Raw genomic sequence first — 24,187 nt, 5'->3', positions numbered from 1 at the left:
TGGTCTCCTCTCACACTGATTTATAACATGTTCATCTCTATCCTGTTGTGCTGCTTTTTACCATATTCATGAAGGTTATAGACAGGGTGGATAGAGATAAGCTTTTTCCCAGGGTGAAAGATTCAATAACGAGAGGTCACGCTTTCAAGGTGAGAGGTAGAAAGTTTAAGGGGGATACATGCGGCAAGTACTTCACACAGAGGGTGGTGGGCATTTGGAACGCGTTGCCAGCAGAGGTGGTAGAGACAGACATGGTAGATTCATTTAAGATGCGTCTGGACAGATGCATGAATAGGTGGGGAGCAGAGGGATACAGATGCTTAGGAATTGACCAACAGGTTTAGACAGTACATTTGGATCGACTCAGGCATAGAGGGCCGAAGGGCCTGTTCCTGGGCTGTAAATTGTCTTTGTTCTTTGTTTTATTCGCCACTCCCCTCTTATGCTGCTTTATAATAGGTTCCCCACTCACCTCTCACACTACTTACACAGAGCTCACCACTCTTCTCACGCTGCTTTATTCTATGCTCTCCTCTTGCATTATTGTATAACCATATTTACCGGTCACTTCTTGTTCTGTTTTATACTAAGTTCACTGCTCTCTTCTTCTGTTCTGCTTATCAGGTTCATTGTTCTCCTCTCGTGCTGCTGTATACCCATCTTCATTGCTTATTTCTTGCATTGCTTTATATCAAATTCACCATTCTCCTCTTGCACTGTTCTATTCTTGATTCACCACTCTTCTCTCAGACTACACAATACCAAGTTCACCACTCTCCGTTGCTTTGTATCAATTTCACCATTCTCCCACGCACTGATTTATACGGCTTCACCTCTCTTTTCTTGCATTGCTTTATACACATTCATTGCTCTCCCCCTCTCATGCTGCTCACTGCTGTCATATGCTGCTTTGTATTGGGTTCACCACTCACCTCTCTCACACTTTATAATAAGTTCACTGCTCTCCTTTTACATGGTGTATTACCGTATTGAGTACTCTTCTCTCAAACTGTTTTCTTCCAAGTTCATTGCTCACCTCGCACATGGTTTCACACTGGTTTCACCACTCTCCTATCATGCTGCTGTATATCCACATTCACCATGCTCCTCTCGGGTTGTTTTATACAAAATTACCTGCTCTCCTCTTGTGCTGCTTTTTACCAAGGTCACCATTCTCTTCATGCTGTTTTATACCAAGTTGAATGCTCTTTCTTAAGCTACTAGTTACAGGCCACTTGTTTATTTACAAATTGTGGTGTGATTTCATCTCTCAACATATGCTAGATCATTAAAATAACCATTAACTGCTTTACACAAAGATCCTCGGTATCCTTACACATTGCTTTTTCATTGAAATTACCATAATCCTGTTGCATTGCGTTTACTGGGTTCACCATTCTTTTCTCAAGCTCCTTTATACCAAGTTCACCGTGTTCTTGCACTGCTGTGAGCCAAAATTCATTGCTCTCTTCACACTATTTTATAATGAGTTCACTGCTATCTCCACATTGCATAATTGCATTACACTGCTGATGAAGAGCTTATGCTCAAAATGTCGGCACTCCTGCTCCTCAGATGCTGCCTGACCGGCTGTGCTTTTCCACACCACACATTTTGACATTGCATAATACCAAGTTTACAATCCTCTTCTTGCTCTGTCTTATACAAACGCAGGCATATCTTCATACCAAGTCTCCCACTGACCTTGTGCCTCGTTCATCTTTCAACGCAAGCACTGCTTTATACCAAGTTCACCAAGTACCTCTCATTACTGACTTATACTATGGTCACTTTCTCACACAGATTTATACAAAGTTCATCACCTCACTTGCCACATTCAGTTCTTTGTCGTCCTCATGGAATATTTTACCAAGTTCACTGCTTTCCTCTCACACTGCGTTATACAAGTTCACCGCTATCCACTTGTGCAGCTTCTACACCTGTGTTCATTGTTCTTCTAACGTGCTTTATACCAAGTAAACCAATGACCTCTCTTGCCATTTTATATACAGTTCACCAGCTTTCTTATGCAATAGTTTATACTGGGTTAACCATTATCCTCTCACGTTGCTCTACAGAGCCTTTGTATCCCTCTCCAAAGAAATGTCCCTGATTGTCTAAACCAGTAAATTGAACCAGCTGGGAGGAAAATTAGCAGAAATCACACAGGCCTCCATCTATGATCCACACATACAGATTAGCTGATGGTTAGAAGTATTGTCAATATAAAATCATTATAGTTCTACTGGTTCATAGGCCTACTGTCTTATTAGAGAGGGATGACTGGTGGCAGTTTAACTGGATGGCAGCCACACCTCAAATGAGGGGGGATCCTGAGAAAGTAAGTTCTTCAAGTCAGGTCTGTGAGCCAGTGAGGAAATTGAGCTCACACTGTGGGCACCACACTGTATTGCAAATCAACCATCCAACCACTGAGCTTACCAACTCCCATAGGTCTTGAAACATCTTAAACAATTCATGGATAAACACTGAGATCACTGCAGTTTTAGAGTAAGATCTGCAGAAGAGACATTAGAAGGCAGCTCAGCAGAGAGAGATAGAAATGATCTTGATGTTAAAAGGAACTTTTGGTTATTGATAATGAGCCATACTAATAACTAATATGGTTAAGCCAGATTGGTTGACTAGAATCAGATTTAACATATAAAATGGTAAAAATACTGTAGGAAGTGTAGAGACAGACAGTATTTCGTGATTTCATGAACACACGTGCATAATGAAGTGTTGACAAAGCAAACAATAGAAGTGACCTACTGATGATGATGAGGGAGGGATTTTATTCAAGACTGGAGGGTGATGGGAGTCAGTTTGAGGGTACAAAAGGAAATCAAGTCACAATTGATCTACTGACCAGCAGATTTACTTATTTTCACAAGATGTTGCCAAACAATTACGATAATTATTAACAGCTTTATACAGAGTTCTCCAATCTCCTCACCCACTATTCTACATGGAAATCACCACTGTCCTCAAACATTGCTTTCTACTGAATTTTATTCCTCATTTATCACACTACTTTATACTGAAAGCACTGCTCCCGTTATGCATTGCCTTTTATTAGGTTCACCACTCTCTTTTCATGCTGCCTTCCATCGAGTTCAGGGCTCCCTCTACTCTGCCTCATACCAGGTTCACCATTCTGATCACACGTTGCCTTATACATGACTCACAGCTCTCCTTTCATACTGATTTATACCAAGTGCACCACTCTTCTCACGCTACTTTATATAAAGTGCACACTCTCTTCTTGTGCTGCTTTATACCAAGTTCATCAAATATCTTTTTTGCTATTTTATTTTGAGTTCATTATTGCCACCAAGTTCACCACTCTCCTCACACTGAGAGATATGCAGAGTCATTGCTCTCATCCAGCACTGCTTTACATCAAGCTCATCACTATCTTTTCACACTGCATGATTTTGATTTTATTGTCACATGTATTTTACAATCAGAATCTGATAAAATACAGTTAAAAGCTTTAATTTGGTACTACGATAAAGAGCCATTTTGAATAATTTAAGAATAAGGGAAAAAAAGGAAGATATAGTTTGAAGAGAGTCCATCAATCCTGAGCGTGCTCATCATCAGCAACACCTGCATCTCTATCCCACCGCCACTGTCCAGACCTAACCAACATTGAAGTCATTGATCCTCAGGTACCATCTTTGCCACTGGGCTGATACTTCTCCATCACTGCCTTGCTTCTGCCTGCACCGGACTAACCAAACACCAGAGTCACATCTCTCTCATCGGTGTTGCTGTGATGCGCTACTGCTGTCAGTGACAGACCCAACCAACAACAAAGTCGCCAATTATGTTTTGCTGCTGGGCCTACCTCACCAATGTCACATCTGATGTAGCAGCCACTGATTCCAGGCTGTGCTTGCTCCAGGAACATAAGTAGGAGCTCATTCTCCTCTATGCTGGGCCCACTTGAGGCCCACAGTAAGCACATCCAACATCTGTACACTGGGCCCGGCTCACAACTGCTCAAGGTCCATGCCCTGGGCTCTCACCACTGTTGATGCTGTCCAAGCTAAGGACAAGGTAGGTAAGTAAAAAAAGGAACAAAAAAGAAAAAAGGAAAAGCAGTTGGAGCCCTCCTCTACTGCCATCTTGGACCGGAAGTGAATTTATGTCAAACTCAGCATTGCCCTGATGCACAGCCTTTTACCAAATTCATCATTCACCTCACTCACTGCTTTGTACACAATTCATCGTTCTCCCTCCACATTGCCTTATACGCATTTCACTGCTCTCTTCTCACATTGCCTTATACCAGCTTCACTTCTCACCTCTCGCACTGCTTTATTTCAGGTTCACCACTCTCTTCACATGTTGCTTCATATCTAGTTCACTATTCATCTCATACACTGGCTTCCAAGTTCACCGCTCAATGCACACACTGCTTTATACCAAGTTTACTTTTCAATGCAAGCACAGCTTCATACCTTGTCCATCGCTCTCCTCCCACTGTTTGGTATGCAAGTTCATTGCTCTCTGCTTAGCACTAGCATTGCTGCATACCAAGTTCACCGCTTACTACTTGTGTTGCTTTATATTGGGTTCACTGTTCTCCTCTCGTACTGTATATCAGAGTTCAACACTTTCTTCTCTTGCTGCTTTATATACCAAGTTCACCGCAAACTTCAAGTGCTGCTTTGTACCAGTTTCTCCACTCTCCCCTCATGCTCCTTCAAGCACTTCCTTAGCTGGGTTCACCATTCTCCTCTTGCAATGCCTAATACAAGGTTCATTGCTATCCTCATGCTGCTTGTATGAGCCTCAACTCATGCATTGCTTTATTCTGAGTTTATCGCTGTCCTCATACATGGCTTCACAGAATTCACCACTCACCTCTGGCATTAAGTGGTGTCCTGAACTGTTTAACATTTGCTCATAAGACAGTCCCACAGTCTGAGGGAGGGGAGAGGATTACTTCTCATCTTACTCAGGCTTCTCTACAATGCCTCCAATGAACTAAGTTATTTTCTTAAATAAGGGAAACAAAACTGTTCACAGTACTCCAGATGTGGTTTCATTAGCACCACATATAGTTGTATTTAGACTTCCCCACTCTTATACCCTATCCTTTTGAAATAATGGCCAACATTCCATTAGCCTTCCATTTTACTTGCAACAAGTTTTCTGTATGTCATGCACAAATACTCCCAATTCCCTTTCTGTTGCAGCTTTTTTCCACTCGAATATTACTTTTTTTTGTTTTTCCTTCCAAGCTGAACAACTTCTCATTTTCTCACAGTATACTGCATTTGCCAATTTTTTAGTTACTTTATCTGTAAACTGTTTCTATTCCTCTTACAACCTGCCTTTCCAACTATTTTTGTGTCATCCGCAAATTTAGCTGTAGTACATTTGTTTCCTTCCTCCAAGTCAAATGTATTATGAACAGTTGCGATCCAAGCACTGATCACTGTAGAATTCCAATGGTCACAAGTCACCAACTTGAAAGAACCCCTTATCACCACTTGGTGTTTCCTGCCCCTTAGCCGGTTTTCTATCCATGCCAATATACTACCTCCAACACTACAGGCTCTAATCTTACGACTTAAAATTAAGTGAGACAGCTTGTCAAGCACCTTCAGTAAACCCAAGTACAACACATCCACCTATTCCCCTCTATCCACTCTGGTTGAGATTTCCTCATTAATAAACTAATCAGACATGACTTCCCTTTCAGGAATAGATTATGATTCTCCAAATGGTCAGCCCCTACTTCCTTAATAAATCAATTCTAATCCTTTTGCCAACAAACACAATAAGCCAACTAGCCTATCATCTAATCAGTTTTTTTGCCTCCTCCTCTTTTTAGATTGGGGTGTCACATTGACAATTTTCCAATCCTCTGGTATTTCTCCAGAATTCAAGGATTTTTGGTAAAATGTCTCCTGCTCTGGATACAAGTTTGCTCGCTGAGCCAGAAGCTTCTCCCAGCTCCGCGAGCAAACTTACATCCAGAACCTTAAACTGAGCTACAAATCTTCTCAAAACTCGCTGTCTCCTGCCTTGTACAGAATTCACTGCTGTCTTCTTACATTGCTTTTTAATGAGTTCACCACTCTCCTCTCACGTAGCTTTATATTAGGTTCATTGGTCTCCTTTCATGCTTCTTGGTATGCAAATTCACTGCATTCTTTTAGGACTGCCTAATGTACTCCCCACATTCCTTGGTTTGCAAGTTCACCACATGACCACTGCTGTATACCTGTGTTCACCACTTTTCTCATGTTGTTTTAAACCAAGTTTATTGGTCTCCTCTCACACTGCTTTTTGCTGGTTTCACTAGTCTGCTCTTTCTGCTCTATAACAAATTCATTGCTCTCCTCATGTTTCCTTAAAACCAAGTTCAGGGCTCCCATGCTGCCTTATACGGAATTCACTGCTGTCATTTTATGCCACGTCATACAGCCCAATGTTCTTCGTGCTCTTATACGGAGTTCTCCATCTCCTCTTGTACTGTTTCATATTGACATCATTGCTCTATTCTAGCACTGCATTATACTGACATCACTGCTCATTTTCATTGAAATCAGCATTTTCCTCTCGCACTGCTTTTTACAGACTTCATGGTGCATCTCACACACTGCTTTATACAGAGTTCCACATCTCTTCTCTTGTTGCTTTAGTGGCATTATTGCGAGATTACTAATTTGGAGACCCAGGCTGATGTTCTGGGGACCCACACTCTAACCCCACCATGGCAGATGGTAAAACTTGAATTCAATAACAATATGGAATTAAAAGTCTAATGATGATCATGAAACCGTTGCCAAAAAAGAAATTGGTTGACTGATATCCTTTAGGAAAGGAAACTGCCATTCTTACTTGAGCCTGGTGTAGTCTACATATGACTCGAGAACACGAAGCAATGTAGTTGACTCTGAATTAACCGCTGGGCAATTAGGGATGGGCAATGGATGCTAGCCAGGGATACCCACATCCTGTGAATGAATATATTAAAAAGATGAGATCACAACTATTCTCTTATGCTGATTTTTACTGTTGAGTGCTCTCCTCACATGCTCCTTTATACCAATTTCACGCACCGCCTTATACCACACTTCTCACGCTGCTCTATAACGTGTACACCGCCCCCCCTTTCACCACTCTCTACACGGAGTCCTTCATAGAGTTCATTCTACTGTCATTGCTTTACCAATGCTCAAGTACTGTTTTTTTACCGAATTCATCACTCTCCTTTAGCTGTGCTGCATATTCACCTCTCTGCTCTGTACTGTGATTACCACTGTATCCTCATAATTCGACCAATTACAAAAATGCAGTTTTAAACCGAGTTCACCGTTCTCCATTTGCGCTGCTTCACATGGAATTGACCACTTCTCTTTTGCTTCTTCATGCCGCATTTGTCATTTTGTTCTCACTGCTCCGTACCGAGGCCACTGTTCACCTCTCTCCCATTGCTGCATATTGTATACATCAACCTTGTCATATGTTGTTTTATACTGCACTCACCACTCTTCTTGAGATGCTTCCTATTGGTTTCACTGCTTTACTGTACACATTCTACATTATAGGCAGAGGTGGGTACTGCAGATACTGGAAATTAGAGTGGTGCTGGAAAAGCACAGCAGGTTAGGCATTCTTGATGAAGGGGCCCGAAACGTCGATTTTCTTGCTCCTCGAATGCTGCCTGATTTGCTGTGCTTTTCCAGTACCACTCTGATCTTGACTCCTCTACATTTAGAGCTAAGAGAGGGCATGAAAAATCTTTGGCGGGTAGGATCAAGGATAACCCCAAGGCCTTTTATGTGTATGTGAGAAACATGAGAATGACGAGAACGAGGGTGGGTCCGATCAAGGACAGTAGTGGGAGACTGTGTATGGAATCGGAAGAGATAGGAGAGGTCTTGAATGAGTACTTTTCTTCAGTATTTACAAATGAGAGGGACCGTATTGTTGAAGAGGAGAGTATGAAATGGACTGGTAAGCTAGAGGAGATACTTGTTAGGAAGGAAGATGTGTTGGGCATTTTGAAAAACGTGAGGATAGACAAGTCCCCTGGGCCTGACAGGATATATCCTAGGATTATGTGGGAAACAAGAGAGGAAATTGCAGAGCCGTTGGCAATGATCTTTTCGTCTTCACTGTCAACGGGAGTGGTACCAGTGGAGTGGAGAGTGGCGAATGTTGTGCCCCTGTTCAAAAAAGGAAATAGGGATAACCCCGGGAATTACAGGCCAGTTAGTCTTACTTCGGTGGTAGGCAAAGTAATGGAAAGGGTACTGAGGGATAGGATTTATGAGTATCTGGAAAGACACTGCTTGATTAGGGACAGCCAGTACGGACTTACATATGATGCAGAGCTGGGCTGAGGAGTGGCAGATGGAGTTCAACCCTGTCAAGTGTGAAGTTGTCCATTATGGAAGGACAAATAAGAATGCGGAATACAGGGTTAACGGTAGGGTTCTTAGTAAGGTGGAGGAGCAGAGGGATCTTGGGGTCTATGTTCATAGCTCTTTGAAAGTTGCCACTCAGGTGGATAGAGCTTGTAAGAAGGCCTATGGTGTATTAGCGTTCATTAGCAGAGGGATTAAATTCAAGAGTTGTGAGGTGATGTAGCAACTGTACAGGACTTTGGTAAGGCCACATTTGGAGTACTGTGTGCAGTTCTGTCACCTCACTTTAAGAAAGATGTGGAAGCTTTGGAGAGGGTGCAGAGGAGATTTACCAGGATGTTGCCTGGAATGGAGAATAGGTCGTACGAGGATAGGTTGATAGCTAGGCCTTTTCTCACTGGAACGGTGAAGGATGAAGGGTGACTTGATAGAGGTTTATAAGATGATCAGAGGAATAGATAGAGTAGACTGTCAGAGACTTTTTTCCCCCAGGTACAACAGAGTGTTACAAGGGGACATAAATTTAAGATGAAGGGTGGAAGGTATGGGGGGATGTCAGGGGTAGGTTCTTTACCCAGAGAATGGTGGGGGCATGGAATGCGCTGCCTGTGGGAGTGGCAGAGTCAGAATCATTGGTGACCTTTAAGCTGCAGCAATTGGATAGGTACATGGATAGGTGCTTAAGCTAGGGCAAATGTTCGGCACAACATCGTGGGCTGAAGGGCCTGTTCTGTGCTGTATTGTTCTATTATACCGAGTTCGCCATCCTTCTCTTGTGCTACTTAATGACAAGTAAACCATTCTCTTCAATCGCTGTTTCATACCCAATTCACCTCTCTCCTATAGCACAGTACTAAATTCGCTGGCCCCCTGCCTCGCTACATTATAGCAAATTCACCACTTTAATCCTGCTTTAACCGGGGTCACCGTCCTCGATGTGTGCAGTTTTCTTTCAAAATCACTTTTCTCATTGATCTTGATGTAAACGAGTGCACAATGACGTTACTGGTGCGTTGCTTCATAGCATGTGCATTGATCTCCTTTCCTGGTCATCCTGGTAATTGATGTTGTTAGCAGTTGTCTCTCTTAAGGTGCCATATTTCTTCCTTCAAATCTACCATCTTTACCACACTCAAACAAAACTCCCTTAGCCGCAGCGCCATTGTAATCTACTACTCTCTACTAACCCAACTTCATTTTCCTCTTTAAAATCCTTGAAAGTGTTGTTCACTTTCCAAACTGGTACCTATGTTTCCAATAACAACTAGCCCAAGCATGTTCAGTTAGATTTCTACCTCTTCCACACCACCAAAACAGCGCTTACTAAATTCTGAAATTATACTTATATTGGAAGTGTGCCGAAAGAAGAGAACCTTTTTTTCCCGTTCTTGTCAATCTGAATGCAGCCTTTGACTCAGCTGACCCGTCATCCTTCTCCATCGTCAATCGGCTGGAAGGGATTCCTCATGCCTGGTTCCACTCTTTACCACGTAATCGCGAGATTAAAACTTAAAACTTTTACCAGTTGCCCGGGAGAATCGCATTTTTGGTGAGTATGTGTCACAGAAATAGAATAAAAACCATCATATATATTTGAAAGATGAAATTATAAACAGAAAGTGCTGCAAATACTCGGCCGGGTCACTTTCTGTTTTTATTTGAAAGCCGAGGTCTTCGGTAACTGGTGTTACAGGACAATTCAGCCCGCAACCTCTTGAACTCCGCGGTAAAAGCAGAAAATGCTGAAGAATCTCAGCGTTTGTGAAGGGAGTTCGACATAAATCTCCTTCAGGACGAAGCACCCAGATTTCCTGACTTCCAGCTGTAACTACAATGTTAGGGTACGCTGGAAGGTGCTGTTTGATTTACACTTCAGTCATGGTAACTACACGATCAGGGTCCACCGCCAGAGCTAATGGTCAAGGAGCACAGCAGGCAGCGAACACCGGACAACACCCGGCTCGCGCGGCTCCCGCCCGAACTGACGCGCTTGTGAGATTCACCAGTCAGAGCCTTGTGCCGGTGTCACGTGGCGTTTACGGGCGGGACGCGGTGTCGCGGTGTATGATGGGAGCGGTTGCTCGCGCTGAGTCAGTTCGTTGGCGGCGCGAGCGGAACTGGAGTAGGTTGGGATTGTGTGTCGGTGGCCTGGTAATCAATTAGCGGGCGGCGGCGGGGGGAGTGGGGAAAATAATCCACCGAGAGGGTATGCAAGGATCGATAATCACGGAGGGGTGGGGGAGGAGGAAATAAATAAGGATGGAATAATCAGCGGGGAACAAACAGTGATCGACCCAGGGAGGGCGAGGGTAACCCTGGGGAGAAGGAAGAGGATTGACCCGGCGAGATGATCCACGGGAGGGAGGGAGAAAGCAAATCACGGGGAGGGGGAGAAGTCAGTGAGGTAGGAATAGCGACTGACAAGCGTGGGGGGCTGAGAGAGAGGGAGGAAGGCTGGTGGGAAGAGTTTTAGGGCTGAGGAGACGGGATATTGAGGTGACTGAATTGCGGTTGCATGTGGATGGTTCGATTTGTGAAGTATAACTAAAGGGAGGGAGGGGGCGGGGTGCAGGGAGTGAGTGGATGTTGCAGCACAAAATCATAGAATCCTTACCAAAAGCAGAAGTTACTGGAAAAGCTCAGCCAGTCTGGCAACATCTTTGCAGAGAAATCAGAGTTAGCGTTTTGGGTCTGGTTACCCTTCCTCAGCACTGGAAGCAGGCCATTAGGCCCATTGAGTTCACACTGACCCTCTGAAGACCAAACCTAATTTATGGCCCTGCATTTCCAATCCTCCTAACCTACACATCCCTGGATACTGTGGGCAATTCAGCATGGCGAATATGCCTAAATTTGCACATCCTTGGACTAGCACCTGGAGGAAACCACGCAGCTGGGGCAAATGTGCAAACTTCACACACAATTGCCCGAGGCTGGAATCAAACCTGGGTCCATGGTGCTGTGAGGCAGCTATGCAGCCCAGCTTGTTGCTGGCTATCCAGTACAGCTACCCCATTAACTACTTTCTCGCTCTTCCCTGTGGCCTTGTAATTGTTATTATTTAGGTAATGATCATATTTTCTTTTTGAAAGTTACCAATGAGCCTTTTCCACTCCATTTGGATATTGCTTTCCGAATCATTATGATATATTACCATTATCGTTTATCTTCAGAATATCAAATCTGCCACTGGGAACAATTTCTCTTCGGTTCTCATAGTCAAAATCAAGGATATTTATTATTATCTTAATCAAATCCTCTTCTAATTTTCTCTGTATGAGGGATTATAAATGATATTCTCAGTGAAGAAAAGGGAATTTCATTTCCAGAAAAACTGAAGTTTTGTTTGAGATGAAGGAGTAACTCAACTTTCTGGGTGGCTTTAACCTGGTCACCTGCTAAATGTTGTCATTTGTCATAGGTTTGGAAGCTGATTGGTCACCATGGCATCCCGTGCAGGTCCACGAGCAGCAGGAACAGATGGCAGTGACTTCCAACATAGAGAAAAAGTGGCTTCACATTATCAGATGAGGTATTACTTTTATGAATCGTACAGCTCAAAATTTTGCCATGTACTTAAAAGGGCAAATGTTATGAATGCTGGAAATCTAAAATAAAAGCAAGATGTCAGGCAGCATCAATGGAGAGAGAAACCACATTTCATCTTAATGATATTTCAGCTTAATAATGTCAATTGAGATTATTCAAGGTTTACAGTTTGTAAGCAAGAAAATGCCAGCACAAGGAGGAGGAATGGATGAGGGGGGGGGCGTTGGTGGTGGGGAAGGCATGTTGGTGAAAGGGTGAAGAGCAAAACTCATTAAATGACAGTTGAGATGATGGTGCAGGGAGGTAGTAAAGTGACACAAAGAAATAGTGAGTTTAGTGGAATATGAATAGGAAAGACAGAACCATTGTTGGTACTTCCTTTAGAAAAAATAGTTGTAATATGAAGTCATTGAACTTAATTTTCGTCAGCATACATTGAGTTTCAGTGCTTAGCCAGGAGAATTAAATAGCTACTGAAAGGTCAGGGTCAGGCTTATGGACTGAAACCAACATTCTGTATAACAGTTGTAAAGGAGGACTGAGTACAGTACAGGTTGTACTGAGGTACTCCAGGAGCCTTGATGCTGGGCCTTTACCACACTGGAGAATTTGCCAAGGTTTGCCAAAGGAGGGTCAGCGCACAAATTCTGAAATGACACCAGAGGCATTTATTCCTTTGTAGGGGTTGATGCATCTACATTCTTCTGCCTCCCTCACCCAACTGTGAACATGAAATATTTGTACCAAAAGGTCTAAAAGAAGGACCTGAATTATTCGAGACAGAAAAAAAAAGTACTTGGGGAAAATGAATGTGAATGCACATTGTGCACATGGACACCATAATCTTGCATAATAGACTAGAGTTTGATCTATGTTTTAGGTGCTGGATCAGAGTGTCACACTGGGAGGCTCAGCCCGTTTGTATTAATTGAAAAGAGAGGTAAATCAATCTTTTACCTGGAAGGAATGTTTAAGATAAACAGAAAATGCTGGAGAAATGCAACACATTTGACAGCATCTATGGCACTACTCTTGTTCTCACCCTAGCCCTCTAATTTTATCACTTTCAAATATACATCCAGCTCTTTTGAAATCTTCTATGAAATCAGCCTCCACCACTCTCCCAAGCAGCTCATTCCAAATCCTGACAACTCCCAGTTCAGGTGTTTCTTCTCAACTCACTTAGAGTCATCGAGATGTACAGCACGGAAACAGACCCTTCGGTCCAATCCGTCCATGCCGATCAGATATCCCAATCCAATCTAGTCCCACCTGCCAGCACCCAGCCATGTCCCTCCAAACCCTTCCTATTCATATACCCATCCAAATGCCTCTTAAATGTCGCAATTGTACCAACCTCCTCCACATCCTCTGGTAGCTCATTCTATACACGTATTATCCTCTGCTTGAAAAAGTTTTCCCTTAGGTCTCTTTTATATCTTTCCCCTCTCACCCTAAACCTATGCCCTCCAGTTCTGGACTCCCCAACCCCAGGGAAAAGACTTTGTCTATTTATCCTATCCATTCCCCTCATAATTTTGTAAACCTCTAAAAGGTCACCCCTCAGCCTCCGAAGCTGCAGGGAAAGCAGCCCTTTCAAGTTTCACAACATCTTTTTGATCAGAAGGAGACTAGAATTGCACGCAATATTCAAACAGTGGCCTAACCAATGTCCTGTGCAGCCGCAACATAACCTCCCGGTTCCTGTCCTCAATACTCGGAACAATAAAGGAACGCATACCTAACGCCACCTTCACTATCCTATCTATCTGCGACTCCACTTTCAAGGAGCTATGAACCTGCACTCCAAGGTCTCTTTGTTCAGCAACGCTCCCTAGAACCTTACCATTAAGTGTATAAGTCCTGCTAAGATTTGCTTTTCCAAAATGCAGCATCTCGCATTTATCTGAATTAAACTTCATCAGCCACTTCTCAGCCCATTGGCCCATTTGGTCCAGATCTTGTAATCTGAGGTAACCCTCTTCGCTGTCCACTACACCTCCAATTTTGGTGTTGTCTGCAAACTTACTAACTGTACCTCTTATGCTCGTATCCAAATCATTTATGTAAATGACAAAAAGTAAAGGGCCCAGCATGGATCCTTGTGGCACTCCACTGGTCAGAGGCCTCCAGTCTGAAAAATAACCCTCCACCACCACCCTCTGTGTTCTATCTTTGAGCCTGTTCTGTATCCAAATGGCTAGTTCTCCCTGTATTCCATGAGATCTAACCTTGCTAATCAGTCTCTCATGGGGAACCTTGTCAAACGCCTTACTGAAGTCCATATAGATCACATCTACTCTGCCCTCATCAATCTTTTGAAGCCCTCTAGCTGGCAATTTTGAAATTGTCACCTCTAGTTACTGACATAGCATCTAATGGAAGCAACTTTATAAATACGTTATTAAGGTCAAATTTTAATCTTACTCTAACGAAAATAAGCCCAATTTCTCTACTCTTTCCTTGTATCTAATATTCCTCATTCCTGCTATCATTCTAGTAAATCTCCTTTGTACTCATTTCAGGACTTTGATATCCTTCCTTATATGAGGTGCCCAAATCTGAACATAATACTCCAAATGTGGTCTTACCAATGTTTGTAGTGGTGTAGAATCATTTCCTTGCTTTTATACTCTAACCCTTTATTTATAAACGCAAGCATCCTATAAGCCTTCTTAACAACTGTTTCCATTTGCCTGGCATCCTTCAGAGAATTATGCAGTTGAACTCTGAGGTCCCTCTTCTCCTGTATTCCCCTCAAAGGTTATATCATTGAACCTGTACTGTCTGTCCATATTTCTTGCATTGCCCTCATATTTCTCTGCATTGACTTTCATTTGCCAGGTGTCTGTCCATTTGGTCAACATGTCAGTATCCCTTTGAAGTCACCTTGTGGCAATGTCACAATTTACTAATATCCCTAGTTTAATATCATCTGCCAATTTAGAGATTTTTCCCTCAGCACCCATCTCCAAATCATTTATATAAATCAGGAAAAGCAAGGATCCCAACATTGATGACCAGGGAATATGTCTTCCAACTCATTTCTCATCAGAAATGCCCATTTATACCTACCCTCTGTTTCCTATCTTTTAGCCAACTTTTAATCCATGTTGCCAAGGCCCATCAATCTGAAACATTTTTAACTCACTAACCAACCTTCCATGTGACACCATATCAAATGCTTTCTGAACGTCCAAAAATGCAACATTCACAGCATTACGGTCATCCATTGCCCGCGTGACCTTGCAAAAGAACTCTATTCAATCTGTTAGACATACCTGCCCTTGGCAAAGTTGTGCTGACTGTCGAATATTAACTTATTTTTCTCTAGGTGTGTGTTTTTATCTTATCTCGTATTGATTTTCCCACTATTGATGTCACGCTGGCAGGTCTGTCATTTCCTGGGTTGGCCTTTGCCCTTTTTGTAAACAGTGGTGTCACATTTGCAATCCTGCAAGCCCTTGGGACTCTAGGGGGATATGACATTGTGACAGTAACAGAAACATAAGAATGACCCATTTATTTCTCCTGCCTGTTGAACAATTCTTACTTAATTCATTTCTGTACACAACGTTTGCTTTAATTTTTGCCAAGCAATCTTCTTTGGAGTTCTTCAAACAAAAGCTTTCCAGAAATCCAAGTGTACTATGTTGGCCTGTACCTATTTATCAGTTCTGTTAGTTACATCTTCATAAAATACAATTTCCTGTTCACAACTCTATGCTTGAACAGTTTTATCCAAATGTCCATTTATCAGAGACTTAATAGATTTAGCATTATTCCTACTAATGATGCAAAGCTAACAGTATAATCATTTAGCTTCTCTGTCATTCCTGTATTCCCATTACAAATTCTCCTGATGCTGTCTGTAATGGACTCAAATTTGTCTTAGCTAAACATTTCCTTTTTAAGAACTAATAGTTTTATAGTTTTTGTTAATGGTTTTTTGCTAGGTTACATTTAATGCCTGTTCTTTATCAGTCTTGGCTATTCTTTACTGTATTCTAAAATCTTCCAAATTCCACTCCATAGATTTACCACAATTTCATAGAAGTTTTTAGGTCTTTTTATTTAATTCTCGTATACTGTACTGCTTAATGGCATTTGTCAGTCATATTGTCTGATGCTGTTTTTGTGGCTTGAAGGAATTTACAGTTGCTATAAACTACATATATCAGTTTTTCAGATAATCCCATTGTCTATGTACCATCATATCTTATAATATATTTTTTCAATCTACCTATGCCAATTTGTTCCTCATACCTTAACAGAATCATAGAAAATTTACAGTACAGAAGGAGGTCATTCAGTCCATTGCGCCTGTACCTGCCTTTGCTTCAGTGATCCTTTTACCCTGCTTATTCTTTCTGGGCCTCACTCTATCCTTCACTAATATTCCATTATTAATATAGTCAAAGAACAGTTTATTTGTTTTCACACAGCCTGCCATCCTTTCCTCATACTTCCTCTTATCCTTCCTTATTCCACTCTTAGCCTATTTCCTGTATTTGAGACACTCTTCCTGATTTTTATTGCTATTATTTTTTTCTAGTTTGCATCATTTGCCTCATTTTTCTTCATATTTTCTCATCAATGTCCTTAGTCATCCAGGACACTAACTTTGGATACCCCGTATTTATTTCTAATGGGTAAATACCTAGTGTGCATCCTTTTCATCTCTCTTGAAATTTTCTATTTTTCATCCAGTGTTTTATCCATCAAAATATCCCACATTATCTTTTTCCAGTTTTCCTTTAGGGTAACTATTATATCCCTATTTGTCCTCAGATTTCCGTAATCTTCCTACAAATGCTTTCCTGTACTTCCTCATTCAAGGGCTATGATACTATCTTTGACCAAGACTACTATGCCATGTTTTCTTTTTAACGAACATTGTTTGTACTAAAAACTTTAAAATCCTTCTATGTGAAGTATCCAGTCCTGCTCTAGCTTGAACTGTGTTTATGTTAATGCCACAATGTCATATCCCCCTACAGCAATTTCTGTTTTCCCAATTTTGTTCACTATATTACCTGTATTTACATACATACAATTTAACCCTGCCCTTATCTTTTTCATGCCCATTGGGAGTAACTATTTGTTTGTTCACTGTCAATTCTCCATTCTTCCCTCATTTCGTTTTCCCTGTTCCCCACCTTCTGTCTTTTGCCCTCAATGGTACTTCTAAAACTAGGCTTGTTAGTCAATCCACCTTCACCTTACAAGTTTATACTCCAATACACTTTTCTCAAAACAGCAGATTCATTCTATTTCAGCTCACATGAGCCGCATCTCTTCTGAACAACTTTCTTCTTTTCCAAAAGCAGTATCCCAAAAGTCTAAACCACTCCCTCTATGCCATCTCATTTACCTCCTTGATATGCATTTGTCTAAATGGTGCACCTCATGGCGCAAGTAGTATATCTGAGATTACTAACTTGATGCTGAAACACTCCTATGTTTCAACCTTACTGCTTAACTCCTGAAACTAATCCTGCAAGTTCTTAAGCTACCTCCCTTGGCCATTGGTCCCCAAATGAACTCCAACCACTGGTGGTTTGCCCTCCCTCTCCACAACTTAAACTAGCCATTTTGTTATGTGCTGAGCTCTTGCACCTTGGAGGTAATGGGGCACTCTGAATCTTGGCTGCAAACTTGACTGTGTATCCCTCAAACTATTTTGTTACCCGTTGTTAGCCCCTTTCTGATCTGCCTACTAGCTTTTCTTACCCAGAGTAGTCTCTGGCACCATGGTACTGTGATTTTCCCTCTAATCATCCATCCTGAACTCAGTCGTGTTGCTTACTAAATAGGATCTAAAATTTCATACCTGTTCAACAGCTTCAAGGAATTTCTGGACCTCCTGTCTCTTAGCCTTTAGTCAAATAATCAGCCACTCTCCTGCCAGCTCTACACTCCTCCTTGACTGCCTGTCATGATATGAAGTGACCATCCTCTCATACGACTGGCCCAGAAATCTTTCACCTTTTATGCTATGCAGCAAAGAAAGTTGCTGCTTTAAATCAGCCATGTGTTGTTCAAGGACTGCAACCCCCTCGCACTAATAGAAGTGACAATCCTGGCTGTCTTGTGGATTCTTAAATGCCATACACATCTTGTGCTTTCCCAGAATTCCTGCCATAATTTACTGGTCATAATGAGGTGCATTCCTGAGGCTCTGCTGTTTCTCAGCCACAACCAAATTTTCTAGCAGATCCTCTCTCTCTCTTTGTTTGGTTTGAGGAGGAGGGCAGAAGGGAAAAACTAAAGTAATGTAATGTTTTGTGCTTCACTGTTCTTAGACATTGAGTCCTTTGTAGTTCCCTTCTCAGTTGTGATGAGCAAACTGACTTCTCACTATCGCCCTCTCGTGGATGTTCTTCCTCCTGTTGAGCACTGGATCCTCCGTGTTGAGTAAGCTGCCTTCTTGCAGAATCCTCTATAGCCACGTCTCATTACTGCCCTCTGTTGGATGCTCTTCCCCCTGTTGAGCACAGAATCCTCTGTGATCACCTTCTCAGTTGCTGTGAATTCTCAGTCCTCCTCAGTCAAGTCTCATTATTGTCCTCTGATATAAATTAATTTCTTCAACTTTACCATCCTGGCTTCAATCATTTTTGAAATTAATGTCCATTTTTATCATATTATCCTTACTGATCCCTAAAGGTTCTTTTTTTCAAAGCCTCTTCTCTAATTGGTACCTCAATGTACTTTTTTAGAAGACTTTCCCAAACAGTCTAGAAACTTATCCCCACAAAATTAGCACTCTTTAGGTTTACTCAATCTATGCGCAGGTAGCACTTGCCCATGATTAGTGTAGCACCAATGCTATGTGCTTCTTCAAAATTCTAATACCAATTTGATGGCCTATAAATACTTGTACCAGTGTTCTGCCCCTTGCTGTTTCTTAGTTGCACCCAAATGCCAAATTTTGTTCTTCCAATATGTGATTCTCTCTTACTGATTCATCCCTTATTTATCTGTATACCACATCCTTTTCTGTTTTTTTTTTCCTGTCCTTTCTAAATGTTGAATATCTGACTATTCATTTTCTAATTTTGGTCACTTTGTAGCCATGTTTACATAAGGGTAATTAGATTATATCTATTTACCTCTTTCTGTCAAATCATCTGCACTATTGGGAATACTGCATGCATTCAGATAGTGTCCTAAACCTAATTTTTCTGACATTATTCCATTTTAAGAGTGTAGTTGATGTTTGCCTTCAATTTACCTGCTTCTAATTTCACTTGGCGCGTTATCTTCCTGTTTATCAGCTTTGATACACTCCACTTTGAGGCTCCCCTGCTACACCCCTGACAAGTTAGTTAGGACTAGAAAGTTGGGAATTGTTATAATGCTATACAGTGTAAAAAGCATTAAGAATGTAGATTGGAAAAGCCTAGACGATGGGAGAAAAATAGAGTTAGAGGGATAAAAAAAGCTATCTCAGTGGCACAGGAACAAGCTGAAATGATGGCTCTTGTAAAGCAGTTCTGTTTGTCGATCTTTGGTCAAAAGGTAGAAGCAGGCTGTAGTATTGTTTCAGATTTCCTGCATCCATATCTGGATCACCTGCCCTTTGGAAATCCTACAGGCGAGTAACCTGAATAGTGACTCAAAAAATCTCTATTTGGAAAGCAGTGGCTCAAATTTTCAATCCATTATGTAATAAAAGTACTTTGAACATCATTTATATCATAAAACCAAGAGTTCATTACATGGTAATGGCTATGCATTTTGCTAATAAGAAATAAAAAATTTGTATATCATTATCTTGAGTGCTTATTTATAGTGAAGAAATTAATTTAAAATGTTATTTTTTTCAATTCCAGTGTGACTTTGAAGTCTGAGATCAAGAAACTGATAATTGCTCACATGGTAATTTGGACATTGCTCACTCTTCAGGTTATTATCAGTCACATGAAATTGGTGTCGCATGACCTGATAGCTATGCCATACCAATGGGAATACCCATACCTGCTGAGCATCATACCATCCATCTTCGGTTTTATGTCCTTTCCTCGTAACAACATCAGTTACCTTGTACTCTCCATGATCAGTGCAGGGCTGTTCTCCATTGCACCTCTAATTTATGGCACCATGGAGATGTTCCCCATGGCACAACAGCTCTATCGGCATGGCAAGGCCTACCGCTTCATCTTTGGCTTTTCTGCTGTAGCAGTCATGTACTTGGTCTTAGTTATTGCAGTGCAAGTTCATGGCTGGCAGATCTACTACAGCAAAAAATTACTGGACTCTTGGTTTACCTCCACACAGGAAAAGAAGAAGAAATAGTTGGCAGATGAAAGCATCCTTAAAATACTGAGAGCTGGTGAATGAACAATGACAATATAATGGGACTGCATCAGTCCTGTAAATATGATAGTCTTGTGCTTAGATTGTTTTGCGTATGCTGTTTTGTTATTACCACCATCTTTGTACCCTAGAGCATTTGTTTCCACATAACTTAAAAGTGGCAGTTGCACATCTCCAGGTCATTTGGTGCAAATGTTATTTCATACTGTGGATGTCAATGTGATGCTTCATACTCATTTAAGGATACAACAATGTTACTAAGCTGCTGGTGAAATGCAGAAAAGTTTCCACTGAATATGAAATTTTTAAATCAAAGATTTGATTGTACTTTCTGTTGATATGCTGTAGCTTGTGATTTTACATTAGGGCATTTTTTTTTGTTTCATTGGCTGTGAAAAGCTGCTATCAGATTTTTTGTTAACATCATTTAGTTTTGCTAACTAATTAAGCTTAAGTTGTAAGCTGGTAAATTGAACCATTATGTAGTATTGGGACTTGTGCTAAGCCTCATCCAGACTGTTTTTAAAAACAATCATAATTGGATAGAATGTTGAGACCCATAAGATTTGTTCACTCCTTGAAGATTAAGTCAGCCTTTTCATAGTTACCTTGAAATCTTGAAATCGTTCCAAATTAATTGAATTATTTAATTAAAAATACTTATGTTAGCTCAATTAAAAGGAGTTAAAGTAGCTTTGTTAACAATTTTACTTAAGACCAACGTATAGCAGTGCATTTAACCTTTTGCATATACTTTAGTTGTGTTAGACAACTGTCTGCATTCTGGATATACCTCCTGCGCATTTTGCAGTCAGTAATGTTGCGTGTAAACCCATCTCTGTATATTTTGGATCTCATGATCTCAAGTGTAAAATTTGTATGTATAGTTGTGGATGGGGTTTTTTACAACCTCTTTATTTACAATAGGAAGACAAGTCTTAATATGTGGCACAACAATAATATTGTTTGCCTTCAGAGAAATGCAAAGGTTGGCAGCACCTCTGCAATTATTTAATCATAACAGCATGCCTACATAAGCATCATCGTGCTGTATAAAAATGAACTTCATTCCATTGGCCAGTTGTAACCTTGCCTAACAAATTGAGTTGGATTCCTCCTCCATAATCAAACTTAAGGGAAGAATTTCTTCCTGTTTATTTGTGGAGGTGGAAAGACTTTGACAGTAGAAAAACACTGAGATGGAAGACCTGATAATTGTGGGGAGCATGGGTTGCATTTCAGTTACTACAGGTTTGATTTTTTAAGTCTAGGGGCTTCGCACTTAGCTGTCAGAAAAATGAAAATGTTAGACATAATTCATTCTATATTGAGTAATGTTTGTATTTTATTTCCAGATGGGAGTCAGCGAATTTCATTTTTATTCTGATTTTCACAATTTCATCTTATGCTTGCCACCATGGCAGAAATTGGGTGCAATGCTTTGTTCAATGTTATGTGCTGGTGCAACATAATTTACTTGACCTTTGATGTAAATGGGATAAATTGACGCCAATGTGTGTATTTTGTGCTTTGTGAATAAAATTGAGTCATCATACATTTATCCTTGTAGACTTAATTTATCGATTTGTCTTCTACATCATTTGCAAATCTTTAATTAGGTCAAGGATTACTGTTGAAAAGCTCTGGTTATTAATATTCTAAGCAACATGATGTAAAGACAACAATCTCTCCATCAACGTTAGAAAACAAAGGAGTTGGTCTTTGACTTCAGAAAGTGGAGTGGACAACACGCCCCTGTCTGCATCAATGGTGCTGAGGTGAAGATGGTTGAGAGCATCAAGTTCTTGGAGTAGTGATGGTCAAGAAAGCACAACAATGTCTCTACTTCCTCAAGAGGCTAAGGAAATTTGGTATGTCTGCAAACACTCGCTCCAAGTCTTAGGACGTTTTCTACGATGCATCTATATATGGATGTATCACAGCGTGGTATGGCAACTGCCCTTCCCAAGACTGCAAGAAACTGCAGTCGTTAACATAGCTCAGACCATCACACAACCCAGCTTTGCATTCATTGACTCCATCTATACTCCCCATTACCACGGGAAAACAACCAACATACAAAGGCCTCTTCCATTGGGCAGTAGATATAAAAACTTGAATACACATCTGGACAAATTCAAAAGAAGCTTATTTCCTGCTGTTAGAATTTTGAACTGACCTCTCAAATTAATTCTGATCTCTGCACTTTTTCTGTGGCTGTAACACTGTACTCTACACCCTGAACTGCTACCATGATGTACTTTGTTTGATATGATCTGCCTGTACAGTGCACAAAAAACATTTTTCATTGTATCTCAGTACGTGACAACAATAAACAAAAAAAATCAAACTTTCAACTCTATTGTACCTTAAGATAGTTATAAATTTGCAAGAAAAAATTCTTACATTTGCATCCACCAACAGCTTTTAAAAAGAAGCACAATTTCAGTTTCAACACGTTGAAGTTCTGAAGTGAATGAATTGCTTTGGTTTGTAATAAATTTGTAATATGCTTCAAAGTGTCAAAATTATCGGCAAATTAGTAAAAGGAAGTCTTTACCAGGTTATATCGAGTACTATAAGTCAAGTAAATGCTGGTTGTTTATTGGCTGCCTGTCCCTCTACAAAATAAATTTAATTTCTTCAACTTTCCTCATTGTAGTGCAGGCAAACCTTCAAAACCACAATAATTGCCAATATGCAGCAAGTGCACTATACTGGTACTGACTGACAAATTGGTTGCCAGTGTAGTCTTTGCACTATGCGTTTTCAGAATTATCCAGTTGCATAATCACATCTAATGTTGGACACTGGGTTTTGGTTCGTACCTTGCTTGTTGCAAACAGCAAAGAGAATGTGCTGTGAATTAGTTAAACTAAATGACAGTCATTCACTGGTTCATTCTTCAGGTAAATGCTGTGACCAATCTGTCAACTTGACTGATTTGAAATTTAAACAAAGCCTGGCTGTAAATTGTCATATCAGTATTCCATAGTAGTGTCTTTACCAATCAGCACTGTTCTTTCAAGTAGAATAAATGTTGGTTTCCATTCCTATTCTTGTGAAATGTCCTGATGAATGAAAGACAAGAAACTTCAAAATTTACCCTGTTTTGTTCCTCAAGAATCCTATGTGTTTCAGACCACCTCATTATTTTAAATTCCAGTAAATAGTGTGCCAACCTGTTTAATCTTTGCATAAAACACACTAGTTTGGGAGTCGACAAGATGGCGGTGATTCTGTAGAACTGCCGTGGACAGCTCTGCCTAACAATCAAGGCATGCTGGTGTTCTTTGCCATCCCTGGCTAACTAATGTGGAGAAATTATTAGGTTAAAACCTCACAGAATACGTATTTGTTAATATTTGGGAGTGAGAAGAATGCCAAAGGGAAAGGGAGCAAACAATTAACAGCAGGGAGGATACTCCCCTGCAGCACTGGACACACCAGAATCCGCAGCAGCAGCAGCCTCTCCCGAACCCCTGGGGAACCTGACACAATCACAGGAATTGGCAGTGGTGATGGAAAGACTTACCACGAAGGTTGGGGCTGCGATTGTGGAGTTCCGTGAAGAGATTTGTGCCCAGATCCAACCCATCGCATCCATGCTGCAGAAGCATGAACGGGAGATCCAGGGTCTCGGGGAGCGGCTGGAGGAGGTGAAGGGTTGAACTGAGGCCTTGGAAGCGGCAATGGAGTCCTCATGCGGTCGAATGCAGGTGCTGGAGCAAGACGTGCGGGTCTTACAAGACCAGGTCGACGAAAATTGAGGTCGGAGGTTGAATCTTTGGATTGTTGGGCTCCCAGAGTGTGAAAGAGATGGGCTGCCAGTCAGCTTCTTTGAAAGGGCCTTCAGATCGAGTCCAGCTAGCTGCAGATTGAAAGGGCCTTTCAGATCGCAGTGCCCCTGCCCGGTC

The 24,187-nt window shown here is 41.2% G+C and overlaps 1 protein-coding gene across 2 annotated transcripts; it reads left to right on the top strand.

The window, feature by feature from the left end:
• Positions 1 to 10,493: 10,493 nt before the first annotated feature.
• On the top strand, positions 10,494 to 22,559 carry jagn1a (jagunal homolog 1a). Of its 2 annotated transcripts, none has more exons than XM_060833158.1 (3): positions 10,494 to 10,550; positions 11,821 to 11,931; positions 19,787 to 22,558. In XM_060833158.1, exons 2-3 carry the CDS (start codon positions 11,843 to 11,845, stop codon positions 20,247 to 20,249), a joined length of 552 nt encoding a protein of 183 aa, XP_060689141.1. In that variant the 5' UTR covers positions 10,494 to 10,550; positions 11,821 to 11,842; the 3' UTR covers positions 20,250 to 22,558. The 2 variants fall into 2 exon arrangements, with proteins under 2 accessions (XP_060689141.1, XP_060689142.1); XM_060833159.1 differs by lacking the exon at positions 10,494 to 10,550 and adding an exon at positions 12,829 to 12,888 and having other exon boundaries at positions 11,844 to 11,931; positions 19,787 to 22,559.
• Positions 22,560 to 24,187: the final 1,628 nt, after the last annotated feature.

Source organism: Hemiscyllium ocellatum, chromosome 12 (assembly GCF_020745735.1).
Source record: "Hemiscyllium ocellatum isolate sHemOce1 chromosome 12, sHemOce1.pat.X.cur, whole genome shotgun sequence".
NCBI lineage: Eukaryota > Metazoa > Chordata > Chondrichthyes > Orectolobiformes > Hemiscylliidae > Hemiscyllium > Hemiscyllium ocellatum.
Note: the sequence above shows the minus strand (reverse complement) of the source record. Positions and strands in the feature narration are given on the sequence as shown.